The sequence below is a fragment of the Physella acuta genome, unplaced genomic scaffold, assembly GCF_028476545.2.
Source record: "Physella acuta isolate Inbredline_101_S28 unplaced genomic scaffold, ASM2847654v3 ptg001041l, whole genome shotgun sequence".
Taxonomy (NCBI): domain Eukaryota; kingdom Metazoa; phylum Mollusca; class Gastropoda; family Physidae; genus Physella; species Physella acuta.
Genome location: NW_026732558.1, coordinates 78,699 through 94,029, shown reverse-complemented (window position 1 = coordinate 94,029; position 15,331 = coordinate 78,699). Strand labels below are relative to the sequence as shown.

General features: G+C 33.2%; 1 protein-coding gene across 1 annotated transcript; it reads left to right on the top strand.

The window, feature by feature from the left end:
* The first annotated feature begins 558 nt into the window (after nucleotides 1-558).
* LOC131954934 (phospholipase A2 A2-actitoxin-Cgg2a-like) lies at nucleotides 559-8,255 on the top strand. Its single transcript, XM_059318784.1, has 5 exons — nucleotides 559-640; nucleotides 5,683-5,737; nucleotides 6,025-6,184; nucleotides 6,730-6,824; nucleotides 7,888-8,255. Exons 2-5 carry the CDS (start codon nucleotides 5,692-5,694, stop codon nucleotides 8,052-8,054), a joined length of 468 nt encoding a protein of 155 aa, XP_059174767.1. The 5' UTR covers nucleotides 559-640; nucleotides 5,683-5,691; the 3' UTR covers nucleotides 8,055-8,255.
* Nucleotides 8,256-15,331: the final 7,076 nt, after the last annotated feature.

Here is a 15,331-nt window from a genome sequence, read left to right as displayed (position 1 = left end):
GAAAATATCAAGTGCCCCCCCCCCCGGAGCAAAAAGTGTTATCCATTGTGAGTGTAGTCTACATACAACCATGTGTTTCCCAATTAATAAATTTTCAAATAATGATCAGATTCTTCCAAGCATATCTTCGGGGGAGGGGGACGAAAAACATCTACGGTCAGGCCCCACCACCCTCCCCCCTTCTCTCCAAATATCAAATTGGAATTTATATAGAAAATATACTGTTACCATTGTTATCCCCCTCTGAAATTTTAGTCCGCCCCCACCCTCCCTAACGAAAAGTATCAAGTCCATTCTCCCCCCCCCCCACACCCCTCCACCCGCCACCGGAAAAAATGTCTGAAAGAAACATAAATAATGATCACCTAAAATATTATTCCTTAATAAGTTATTCCTGTTCTCCTGTTCCCAATTAAGCTACTAGACACTTTAATCTGCTCGAATTAAGCTACTAGACACTATAATCTGCTCGAATTAAGCTACTAGACACTATAATCTGCTCCAGCTGATATCGATCACGTGATCAAACTATATAAATTCCGGCTACTTAGCTAAATCCGTTTTAAAACAAGGTGTACAGTCATACAAAGAGCAAGTAGTCGCTTCTTTGCTGCAACAAAACCAGTTCAGCTTTACAGAGGTATGGAGTATAAAAACATATATGTTTTTAAATTCATTTTAGAAAACTAATACAGTAAATCGTTGTTTTTCAAGTACTTCTTGTATACAATATATATATATATATATATATATATATATATATATATATATATATATATATATATATATATATATATATATATATATATATATATATATAAACATATATATTATATATATTTTTTTCCATACGTTTGTTTGTACACATGGTAATGCCTATTTATACATCAGAAGTTATTTTGTTTTACATAAGGGTCTATAAATAATGTCATATACACGCATGGTTAAAGGGGGTGGGATAAAGAGCGAAGATAGTTTTGATGTTTATTGCAATATTTGCAAAATTGGGTGTTGGGTTAACATCATAGGGTGATATTTAAAAATGAAGAATTTTAATATAATCTACATAAGTTACAGCTTCTTTCAATTAAATGTATTACACATGCGACTATATTTTGTTTCAAAATGTATTTAAAGCTTTACTTACCAAAAGGGTGTAGAAAACAAGGCGTCTACGAGTAATACTGACCACATTATCCTCTTGTATGCCGAGGTTATTGAAACAGATGGATTACTTAGTATGTCCCATGAATACTGTTAAGTCCTTAGAACACTAACACTGATCACAACAATGAAAAAATAGTCAAGATGCATTACTTAGTATTACATGTGTCTTGAACACAAACGGAAAAGAAGACGATGATTTCGAATACTTTTAATTTAAGTTTCGTAGAGCACTAAAATTGATCACAGCAATGAAATAAATTACCACATAAAAATATCCAACATATAACATCACGTGTTATAATTAAGCGTTAGTATTGATTACTATAATATAACCAATATTTAAAATGAAGGCACTATTGGTTATATTCAAAACCAATGAAAAGTTGTTTTTTTCTCGATATGGGAGGAGCTTCAAAATTGTGACTGCCAGACATGGTAGAATTAGTTCCCCTGATCGCAAAAATAGCCCTCGCATCGCTTTTGTAACACCTATGGCATACTAGCCCCTTCGGTCGCCCCGATTTTAGCTTCGCACCTTCTACATTATACCTCGCCCCTTTTCGCACATTGTTGGGTCGACGTACCCAGGGGGCATCCTTTCAGGAATCTCGCTAGACGTCTGTCTCGACACTACGTAACATCCGTATGCTTCAATTGAATCTAGAGTTTAAGGACAGATTATGTAATAAAATGTTTCGGCCAGAAGACCTGGCTAAGCACATATCGGATTATAAAAATTCTACGCAAAGCTGATGGCATGATTAGATACACACTGGCCTACTTTTCAAAAATACCACACGTTTATTAAGAAAATATTTATTTAAAAAACGTATCAAAAACATAGGGCCTAACTTAATTAAAATCAATCACGCTTAATATAAGCATCTTCATAAAGACTTTTATGATTGAATTAACTCATATAAAAATATTAATGTGGTATTTTGTTAAAAGACCAATCCTACCAGATTTACTACTTTCGTGTAATAAAATCTAAAATAAATCAATAATCGGTAAAAATGTACGCGCATACACAGTATTTATAATTAACCTGCCAGTGTATAAAAACCAAATACATGTGTGTGTGGGGGAGGGGGGGGGGGGGTTGCGAAGCATTTTATATCAGCTTACAGAGATTTTAATTTTGCTTGATTCCACTGGATCATAACTCACCCCCCCCCCCCTATCACCAAACCGCATGGTTTTTCTAAACGCGACTAGGCCAATGTATTGATTTTTAATCTAACTAGGCTGGTGGCCCACCTTTGGTTAAAAATACGAACATGAGGTGTGGGCGGGGGACGCTGACCACACTATTCCCCTGTATGATATGGTCATTTAAACAGTTGAACTCAGCTTTATCTGTCCCAAGTTTCTTGGGCACGAATAGGGAAAAATCTAATTTTTTGTAGTATTTCTATATATGTTTTAATAACTTTTGATTCTCGCGAAATAAGAAGACGTAGTTAATAAGATTTTCTGAAAAAAGTCACAAGAAAAAAGGTCACAAATGTATCTTTGCATAGAATGTGTTAATACTTGTATGTATTCAATATGCAGAAAGTGCAAATCAACTTACTATTAATGAAATGTAATAAAATGTGCGTAGGTTGTATACGTATAGTGTTATTAATAACACGTAAATATTTATTTATTAGATTTTTTTCCAACCTTCTCGGTTTTTTTAGTGTTTGTTAATACTAACTTTGAATTTGCGCGAAATGGCATTAAGACGAAGTTAGTGTGATTTGCTGCACTCAACTCTTTGTAACAATAAGTCAACGGCCTATACTGCCGACATTTATCACGCACATTACGTAAAAAAATTAGATCAAAACAGAAACCCGACACGGTACAAAAGCTGTCATTGACACAAAACGTCAAAACACACTTTATGGACGGACATGGCCGACTAAGGAGAAGCCGACCAAAGAACGGCAAAAAAACAAACATGCAAAACACAATTATGTGCCTAAAATTCGTGTATAATTAACATTTCTAGAGCGTATTTAACTAAATTCATTACAAAAGTTGTGGTTGCTGTGTACATAAGGTTGCAGTATTTTTACTTATTATTGTTATAAACTAGATTACTTTTATTGTTTATAAAAATGCTAAAACAACAACAACCCACATCAATAAACACCCAAAATTTTACAATTCTCAACAATTAAAATCAAAATATTTATTAAAACATTATTGTGACTTTTTTCTGTGACTTTATTTCTGTGACTTTATTTCTGTGACTTTATTTCTGTGACTTTATAAAGTACTAATAATATTGCATACTATTATGCACATTTTATTTGGCGTTCACTTGGTGTGCAATTCTTTTTTCTACGAGATTTTATTCTATTTTAAAAAGTTTAAGTATTTAAAATTGATTAAAAATCATGTCTATATCCCGAGTTCCCATCCCCTGTTGTTTTATATAAGAATATTCGAGAAAGTTTACGGGAGATCACTCCCGGTTTGTTATGCTTGAAAGCAAACTGGGTTCAAACGAAATGTTATAGCGCTAACAATACCTCTCCACCCACACAAACATTTAACGTCAAGATATTCAGATACGAGCTTTTGAAACCATGACATTAATCAATACGATTACATCCTACTGTAGATTTTTTTTCATTTTATATTGTTTTGTCAGATGTATCTAACAAATTTAAATATATATATAAATATATTATTACATATTTGAATATACAATATCGCGGAACAATGCTGATTAAATCTTTATTATGCACTGGCACTAGTATATAAGCTTGCTGAAAACCAGCTAAGCAACAGGCAGCAGTTATAGAATACAGCATACTTTCATAACACTGCTTTCCGAAAAACTAACGTAAGTAAACTTTAGTCCTTTAAAGAAATATTCTCTTTATGCGAAATTTAAAAAAAAACCGTTAAATTTCTTATTTTCTCGCGGTAAAACTGTAATGAATGTTGTATGTGTATAATCATTATACATGTAAGTATACGATTTTTTTTAAGTCACAAATTAAGGTAGGCTAATTTTCTCTTCAAGCTAGTCAACATTTTGTAGTGCATCGTTATCATTGCTTCCGATTTCAAATAACTTAACAATATAGGAAGTAACTTTTGTATTAATACATTCTCGTATACAGGGTATAAAGTATTGTAATTGTGCACAAAAATCACATGAAAATGTGACAGATTTCACTGTTTTACTTATCAGTACTTCATCTAATACAGAGTATAGGGGACTAATAACATAAATTATTTAATCGGTCGAAAATTATAATTCCAGATTTATCAAAATTTAACGTTTAACGCGTAATCGAGTCTGGAAAACTGGGCTTTACAATTCTGTGCGTGTGTGTACATGTGGGTGTGTCTGTGTGTATCTGTGAACACGATAACTTGAGTACCGTTACAGTTAGGTTTATGAAATATAATATATAAGTATTATATCAAATTTGTAGTTTTGTTTCAACTTTTTAGCGATTTCTAATAACCGGAATTGGAATTTATTCTACTTTTGGTTTTTCAAAAGTCTAAAACTTGAGTACTGTTTATGCTAGATAGATGAAATTTCACATATAAGTAAAAGATCAAATTTTCTGTCCTCTTTCAGAGTTTGAGTAATTTTGTTTACCATAAGTGGTACTTTAGGTTATTTCCGATTTAAAAAAAAACTATTAATTTTATAAAGTACTAAGATTCTAAATTATTGTTCTTATATTGTTTGCCGTTAACTTCTTTTTTCTACGTGTTTCTATTCTATTAAAAAAAATTAATAAAAATTGATTAAAAATCATGTCTATATCCCTAGTTGCCATCCCCCGAAATGTTATACAAGAATATTCGAGAAAGTTTAGGGGAAATACTCCCGCTTTATTTTTAACCAATTTAATAAAAATATTCATAATTGGTTTGAAAAATACTAGCTGGCAAGTACGAACGAGATGTTGGTGACCTACTTACAAGCCCTATTCTTTACCCTAATTGCCTTATCCTCTGCATAAAATCCATAAACATAGATTTGATATTTTTTTATCCCCAAGATGGAAGCGCACTTCAAATAAATATGTACTGTTAATTTTACTAATTAAAATATAACGAATATTATGTAGGCGCTTTATTATTCTTTTGGAAAGACAAAATATTTATAACTTCCTATGTTTATATGGCGAGAACAACTCTAGCTAAATATTCCGTCTGTCTATAATAATGTAGTATGAATTTGAGAAAGTAATAAAACATTTTTTTTGGAAAATTTTGAAAGAAACGCAGTTTGTAGATATGTAAATTTTCACCAGAGCAAGTTTTAATTTATTTGTATTTTACTAGTGTTATAATGGAGTAGGTTATGTAAACAAAAATATTAAAATAAACTTTTTTTCCCTTGTAATAATAATTAGATAGTGTGCATGCAAAAGTTATAATTAATAGTATAGTTAACAATTTTTTTTTTAGAATAAAACCACTGATTTAATAAAATTGTATTCACAATCATAATCAATAATTAAATCGAATACTTCTATTCTATTTTAGATTGCCAACATGTACTCTCTGAAGTTTTACTTCCTTATGGTTCTCCCAGTTATAGGTATATATCAATTATTTTTTTCCTTCTACAAACATAGTTTATAAATACTGCGCTGTGAAATAATATGTTTATAATCTATATAATCCATCAGCGTGTCGAACACATTAACACTTTAATTTCTTCAAGTTTTATATTTTCAGTGATTTTTTATAAAATTATTATAAATTTAATTCAAATGTTGAATTATTTAAACACCATATGCTTATAACCATGATTACATTTTCAGTGAATGTAGCTCATACATTTTTCAATTAAAATAAACATGTTTTTGTGTGCGCTATTTTTAGCTTTCCAGGCCACGAAGGCTAATCTAATTAGTAAACGAGATATCTACCAGCTGTGTAAAATATTTACCACCTACACCAACCGCAACTGCATGGATTACTCGTACTACGGCTGCAGTTGTGGGCCATTTAAAAGCGGGACACCCATAGATTGCGTCGACAGGTTAGTCACGTGATTGAAGCTGAAGTAAAGTGTTGAAGGGTGGGTATTGTTAATAACAAGCTTGATTCCTAACCCTGTACCCATCTGCCTAGAGGTCGTCCAAAAACAACGTCACACTCGTAGGGAGAAGGGGGTCCCTTATTATATGACGATGTGTAATAAAGTGGGAGAGGGTGGTAGAGATAGCGTGGCGTCAAATTTTGTATAAAAAAAAGAAAAATGTAATGAATTTTACCATTTATTTAATAAATGCTGCTATAAATTGATGAAATAATCTATATTGACCGAGATCAGTCAATATTTTAGAAACAAAATTAATCTTTAAAAGAAAATTCAACTGCAATTTCTTAGTAATTTCTCTGTCTTGTAGATTAAAATATTCTAAGGGTAAACTATTTCTCTTTATAAATAATTCATAAAATTGATATTTAAATTATATTTAAACCAGAAGCTTATATAATTACAATATGTTTTAATATTATTATTATAGACATAAGAACGTTTGTAAAAGATTATTCTAGCGAATATATTTCTCTCTATTGAAGATGCTGTTACCAAAAAAAGAAATGCCACGCTGAACTGAATTGTGGAGACCCGGTTGTGGAAGTCACTTGTGAAAACGGCGCTTGCAAATGTACAGGTAACTACATGTCTGTTAATTGTACAGGTAACTACATGTCTGTTAATTGTACAGGTAACTACATGTCTGTTAATTGTACAGGTAACTACATGTCAGTTAATTGTACAGGTAACTACATGTCTGTTAATTGTACAGGTAACTACATGTCTGTAAATTGTACAGGTAATTACATGTCTGTTAATTAACGTGTAGGTGTAATGTATACTAAATCTTTAAATATAAAACCAATAAAGTAAACATAGATGTAGTATATTTATTTAAACCATATTGAATTATTTATTTATATTTATTATATTTATTTAAAATGTATAGTAATTAAATACAATTCTCGTAGCACTTAATAGTGTCAATTATCAGTAGAAAATATTTTTATGAGACAATATACTAAATTTCTGTTTTTAAGATTTAAATTCCGTATGTATATAAGTTAAATAGACATTTACGTTAGGATTTGTTATTTTTGTGAATTAAATGTCAAAGAAACTTATAAGCTCTATCTTATATGCATAACTAATAGTCGTGTCAAACAGTATTTATGTGCTTTTTAATAACAAAATAATAAAGATATTAAAAACACAAAAACAATAATAATAATGAAAATAAAAATGAAATAAGCATACAAATAAACATTAAATAATAATAATAATAATAATAATAATAATAATAATAATAATAATAATAATAATAATAACAATTACAACAGCATTAATAATTATAATAATAATAATAATAATAACAATTACAACAGCATTAATAATTATAATAATAATAATTAATTAGTTATTATTATTATTATTGTTATTAGTAATGTTATTGCTATTGTTATTTGTGTTATTATTACTATTACTATTATTATTGATATTATTATTATTATTATTATTATTATTATTATTATTATTATTATTATTATTATTATTGTTATTATTATTTTTGTTGTAACTAACATTTTTTATTATTATTACTGAATAATAATAATAAAAATAATAATCACAATACAAATAGTAACAACAATAATAATACTAACAATAATAACAATAACATAAACCACGTTCTTATCACACAGCTACCGATACCAACTCCTGCGAATACAAGTACTGCATGTGTGACGTCGCCGCAGCCGAGTGCCTGGGCCGTCAAGTCTTCAACGAGTCACTCTTGAGGTACGATTACTCCAACTGTGTGCAAGAGTTTAAAGACGCCCAAGACGATTTGAAATGCAATGGAATCTAAAAAACAGTCTGGAGAATGTGTATCAAGGAAACACGCTGACATCAAAATCTCTTTTTTGTTCATCTTTTCCTTTTTAGTGCCCAAGACATTGGGGTCGCTCTATTTAGTTAATACTGTTTAAATTTATCAAAATTATTGTTCACTTCGAAGACTTTAACACTAAACGCTTGCGTATTTCTAAAATAAATTTCAGTTCCAGTTTTCCTGTGTGGTATTTTTTTGTATTTATATTTATTATTTTAGTAACAGCAGCATCGTTTGTTACGAATTGTGGGGCGCACGCATTAATAGAACAATGAGCTAATGATGGAGGACTATCATCGTGCCCAAAGTAGTTGAGGAAGATAAAATAGAGCTCATCTGTTTTAAACACACCACACATATGAAGGGACAGTGCTGTCAGCACAATGCCCAGCTGTCTTTATTTTCCCTAACGTGAGTCGTGTACCCGTCAGAGTTGGGTAAACTAAAAAACGTTTCCCGACATGAACCCGTATTCGAACTCGAGACTATTGGGATAGCAGTCTAGCTCTCTACCACTAGGCTACGTCGTTCCATCATAATTGGAGATAGCGGCACTTGCAATCTCGTGAGCAAACAATATAAAAAAGTTTTTAAAACATTCAGGTAAAAATTTCGTACCAAATTCTGAAAGATTTTGAGAAATAGGAAACAGATGGAAATAACCCATTATATAAGAATAATTTTCCGCTTTCTGATGCACTCTTAAAATAGTATAGAAATGGATATAAAATTATTAAATACTCCTGGTTTTAGAAATCGTAGAAAACGTAAAGTACTACTTCCGTTCGCCGGAAATCTTTCAAAATTTTAAGTAATCAAGAAAATTAGATCTTATACAGTCAGTGGCGTGCAGACCTATGTAGATGCCCGGGGCAAACTCAAGCGGAAGATGCCCCCATATATATATATATATATATATATATATATATATATATATATATATATATATATATATATATATATATATATATATATAAAGCTTAGTTACAAAAAAACCAAATAAGTTGTGTTGGACGTTAATATACGTGGAAAAGCATTTTTTTAAAATTGTACTTATCTTAATTAAGATGAAAACGTTGACTACAGCCAGCTAAATCCAAATGGAATGAATGGTTGGAACTTGGGGGTGGGGGGGGGGGGTTGGAAAGGGGGAGACAATTGCGGGACGTGTCGTGGTGGGGAGGGGGGGGGCTGTGATGCACTACAAAAGAGTCTCATCCGGTTTTGTATTACCACCCGGGACAACAGGGGCAAAAACGTCGTCTGTGTCTACAATTAGGGCGTCAGACACGCCTATATTTAGGGGATGCTTCTCTCTTGGCCTGTTTAGGAATTCCTATAGTGTAACTAATACAGGTGAGAGTGTGCATTGAACTAGAGATGCTTCAGATTTTTTTCTCTAAACCACCTGGTCAAAACGTCAACTCTTTAAAGAGATGGGTGATGCTAGATACTCTCAAACTATCTTAACCTTGAATATAACAGAAGTGTACCTTGTTTGGCTAAAGCTGCCAGCCCTTAAAAAAATACTTCTACATCGGACTGTGTTTAAAAATTCACTATGCTATGTCAGACCCTCCCTAGACTTGGACGTGTTTTCCCATATTTAACACCCAAATACGCCTGTCTAGTTCAGGTGGGGGATAATCCACTAATGGCTTCCATAGCCTAAAAAACCCACACCGCATCCCCACATTTCATTACATCATTATGGGCTCAAAAACTATACTATTAACTGAAATAAAACTGGCTCTGTATGTGCCCCCAATTACTTTAAAGAAAGCTCTACTTTAAAATACTTTAACTTTAACACTACTTAAAGCATGCTCCTCCTATTTGTAAAAATCAATATGGGCGCAATTATTCTAAATGATATCATTACAATGTATCGTAAACAATATGTTGATTCGTATTCTTGAGATTGTCGCTACGGTGTATCAAAAACAATATGGGCATTCTTATTCTTAAGGATGCTTATATAATGCATGAAAATAAATATATACTAAAGGCTGCCAGTGGCGTAGCTACCGTAAAGCTAGAGTAAGCAAGGTATAGGGCCCAAGGCAAATAGGGGTAATTTTCCTTCTTTTAAAAAGTTAAAACTTTTACATTGGAATTTTGATATTTATTTTATATAAATAATTTAAAAAAAAATGAAATCAGGTTTTTTTCTGATTTAGAAATAATTTAATTTCAAAAAGTCCCCAAAGTCCTTTCTTAGTGTACAGGCAGTGGCATTCTGTGTCGGGGAGGGCGGGCGACTAACATTGTTAACATTGTTAATTTTTGCATAGGTGCCGAAAATCCTAGTTACGCCACTGAAGGCTGCCCATACAATTTAACAAAAATAAAAAGTTTGGGCGTTATTACACAACAAATGGCCATACATTTCACCAAAGTTGCTCCAAAAATTTATAATAATAATATGGGCATAATTACCCTTTGGATGCCCTTAAAATGAATCATAATGAAGAAGTACATTTAAAAAAAGCTTTAGAGATGCCCCCAATGTTAACAACGATAATTGGTGTAAATTACTGTTGCATGTCCTTCGAGTGTAATTCATGAATATAAGCATAAGATGCCCCTACAATATATAAAATGAAGATGGGCATACTTACTGTATGGATGCCTTTAAAATGTATTATAAAGTGAATTGGGCATATTACTAAATGTTCATAAAATATATTATAATGAATATACGAATAATTACTTTAAAGATGCCCCTACAGTGTATAAAATAAATATAATTTGATTACTCGACGGATGTTCTTGAAAATGAGTATAACGAATACGCGCATACTACGTTAAAGATGCCCTTACAGTGCATGGGAATAACTTGGTCAAACGATGCCCCTACAATATACTAAATAAATATCACACACATTTATTAAGGGAATATCATTGACTTCCTTCACTGATGCCCGCTTTTTCTATATAAGTTTCGCTATACGAACAGTGTAATGTAAAAACGAGTGACAGACGATTGAGTGTTACAATTTTTTTTTGAGTGAGATCGCAAAACATATGGAAATTTGCGATGACACCATGACACGACATATCGCAACAATTTTTAAATTACCAAAAAAAAAAAATTTAAAAAAAAAAAAAAAAAAAAAAAAAAAAATTAAGAATAAAAAAAAATTTCCACCTCCGCTGGATGCCCCCCAGTGGTGGATGCCCGGGGCCTGGGCCCCGTCCGCCCCCCCCCCCCTCTGCACGCCACTGTATACAGTTACTGCACCGAGTGAGAACCGACCTAGTCACTCCACTGAGTCTACTCAAAACAACAATACTCAAATACGGTTTTATGTTAAGAAGGGATAGCATTTATTTTAATTTGTAATTTATAACCTAAATTTAATTATAATGTTTGAATATTAGTGAAAGAACAGAATAGCCTGAGGTTTATGGCACATTGCGTTGCCATCGGGAATCCAACTACGAGACTAGTTTGAAACAAATCAGATAGGTAGAAGTGAGTAAAATTTCGTTCGCAAATTACCACCAATGACGACTGAATTGTTGGTGAATGTAATAAAAATAAAGACCAATGCGAATTTTAAAAACATAATCATTTTGAATATTAATTGTATTTAGGCGTGGAAAAGTCGGTAAAGCTCTAAACCGAAAAGTCTCGAGTTTGAACCATCGGGCAGATGAGGCTTGATAGCTGGGGACAGCCACTCATCTAGGAGAGACAACTCCAAAATCAAACAACTGCTGCTTTGCAATTGGTTCTTGGTTGGACACAGGCTATGGAAGCAAATCCAAAAAGAACAGCAGACAGTAATCAGAGTCAACAACCTATACGAAACATGATATGTTGACACATAATACTTAACTGTGTTGGGCGAAATCCCTTCCAACACTAAAATTAAGATTTAATGAAAAGAAGATTTTTTTTTTAAATGTAATGAAAATTTGTTTTTCAAAAAAAAATTAAAAAAACGAATCACTTATTCAGCTCTTGTATTGGAAAATATGTAAAAAATTAAGATTGTAAATTCTTTCAAGAGTCGTCCGGGCTTTCTGCCTTTCCAGTTTTGTGTGTTCCATAGACCCTCCTGAATAAAACAAAACAAAATATATACTCTAACATGTGTTAAATTGAGTAAAAAAAAAGTACTGGGGGTCATCCATAAATGACGTCACACTCGTAGGGGGGAGGGGGGTCCGTAATTTTGTGACGATGTGTGATGAGGGGGAGGGGGGGGGGTTCAGATGTTGCGACGTCACACTTTTGCATTATAAACAAGTTAATTAAAAAGTCTAGTGACAATTTTAGCGCAATTTCCTTATGTTATCTAAAAATAGCTCTGTCGTAGCGTAAATCAAGAGCAGGGTTAGTAAAACCATTGGTTAGTTATTAAAACGTTTTTTATTAAATAAACCTAACTACTAACTAAACTAAGCACCTTGAAATCAAGAGCAGGGTTATTAAAACCATTGGTTAGTTGAACTTGATTATCAACATGATAATCATTAAGATGATAGATCTCTACTTCCGGCATGTATGTACAACCACACCACACGCGTCATCACGTTCAATAGATGCGTCATCGCGTTCCATGGCTGCGCCATCACGTTCAGTAGGCGCGCAAGTTAATTAAAAAAGTCTAGTGACATTTATGCGCAATTTCCTTATGTTATCTAAAAATAGCTCTGACGTATAATGATGGGGTGCGTTCAAGCTAGAAGAGCGATCGGTTTGTAGGTGTTTATGTAATTTTAAAATGTGTGACCGAACGAGAGGATATTTTTGAAAACTTTCTTCGGCAATATTGTTCTAAATTATGGCAGGAATCGATTGGTACATGTTTCAAGTCGCTAAGCGGTCTGGTTGCCGAGATATGGGCCAAAAACTGCATTTTTTCGAGGTTTTTTGGCTTTTACGGGAAATACATGAAAGAAACCCGGAATTTTTATGGCCTATGCTCATTCTCGTAACTTGCTTAACATAATTGCTTTTGGAACTAGTCATCGATATTGCTTCGTTGAGGAGGAGATACGACTTAAAGCCCGGACACACATTCATCCATTCATTCATTCATCCATCCATCCATTCCCAGAAATGACGAGTTAATAAACGCAATTCTCCAGAATGGAAATTGCGCTAAAAAGCAATGTTAGAAACCGAATTTTAGACGTTATTTCGCGTTTTAGATAACTGTTTTAATAAATTGTAATAGTTTAGACAAGATTTTAGAAAAATATCGATGTTTTAAAAAATTCAACTGTAATTTTGAGGGGGGGGGGGTGGTGGTTGAGGTGTGATATCATTTTAGGGGGGGGGGGTCTGGCTTTTTGTGACGACGTGTGACGGAGGGGAGGGGGGAGGTAAAAATCGTCCAAAAAAAAGCGTGACGTCATTTATGGATGACCCCCCTACAAATATTCTGCTGTATAAAGTTTCTATTACTTGAACGTCTAAACGCAACATTAACTATCCAATTTCAGTTCGGGGACCAGTTTCTTCCAGGCATGTTTTTGATTTTTCTGAGCAAAGTTCCTCAGCCATCACCAACAAACGTTTTTTTTTCCGTAGACAAAAAGATCTCCGCGGGCCGAACGAGAGGACCTCGCGGGTCGCATCCGGCCCGCGGGCCGTAGTTTGGAGACCCCTGCCATAAATGGGTTGAACGCCACTGGGCTTTGACTACAGAGTGTCTATGACCAATTTTACTTTGTCCACAACATTGGTTTGATCGCATGTGTTTAGTTCATACGTTAGAACACGAGTTCCCAACCTGGGGGTCGCGACCCCCCTGGGGGTCGCAAAGGTCTTTCTGGGGGGTCGCCAACTGGTATAATAAACCTTAGTAATTTGAAACAAAACATAAATATTTAGAAGAATTTTTGAAATTCGGCTTCATTAACATCACTGGAAATGTAATAGAGAAGAAACAAAGCGCACTGTACAAAGTTGTTCTCAGTCACGAATCTATGAAATCTTCAAAACTGAAACTCATTTGAGACGAGTCATTCGGAACACACCAAAAATATATGGAGTTCTTTCGTCGGTATGAAGCTAGTTGCAAACGTCAGAGACTTGATCGAACAGGAAGTTTTCACCAGGATTAGTGCAAGCATCATATGAAGTCGCGATAGAAAATGCCAAGCAAAAAAAAAAAAAAAAAAAACAATAGGAGAAAATCTCATCAAACGCTGCATGTACGTAAATGTTAAATAACACATTTTTAATTGAAATTAAGCTTTCACCATTGTTTGCTTTTCAAGTTGATAAATCAACAGACGTGAGTTCGTGTTCGCAGTTGCTGGTCTGTGTCTATATTCATTCAGATGATAGCAAAAGAAGAGTTGCTCTTTTGTGAAGATAGCATGGAGAAAATAAATACCTTTTTTGAAACTGGATGATTAAAATGGGTTAGAACGGCTGTGGGGGTTTGTACGGATGGATCTATGTTTGGCTCAAAATCGGGCTTTCAGAAAACAGAAAAGTTTTAGCTCCCTAACTACTGCCCTAACCGATCGACATCAAGAGTCCATTGCTAGTATAAGTCGTAAATTATATAAAATTTGGAACCTTCAAAGAACTGAGCAAAAACATTAATATAGATCACGAGGTTCTGCTCTTCTACACTACATTACGCTGCAAAAATGTTGTTAATTGTGTTTTTGAATTGAAATCTGAAATCAAATTGTTCTTGGAAGTGCAAAGGAAACAAGACTTTTTGGTATACTTAAAACGACATAGAGTGGTTGGAGAGAGTATCATACCTAGCAGATGTGTTCGAACATCAAGATAAGCTTAACCTGAAGCTTCAGGGAAAATGAACGAATATTATAACTTTCCATGATAATCTCGGGGCATTTTCATCTAAACTGCAAAATCGGTAAAGAAAATAAATCTTGGAAATATTGTAAATTTGAGAAACTCTGCGGTGTGGTAGATGAATCTGATTGTGAGATAATTAACATTTTGAAAGAAGCGATTTCTGGGCATCTTGAATCTCTTAAAAACGAACTGCATCGCTATTTCTCTGAGCTGAAAAAAAGAAGAATCTGCATTGACGCATTATCCATTCTCTTCTTCCCTTGATGTTGCCAGCATTCCCGATGAATTACAAGATGAATTCTTTGATTTGCAGAATGATTCCGAGTAAGATGAAAAAGTGCAGACACAATTTTGGTGTAGTATTCACCATTCATACCCAAACGTAAAATTGATTGACTTTTCGAGAATATATTTTCAACACTATTCTTCGATTAAAAACAAAATTAAGATAATT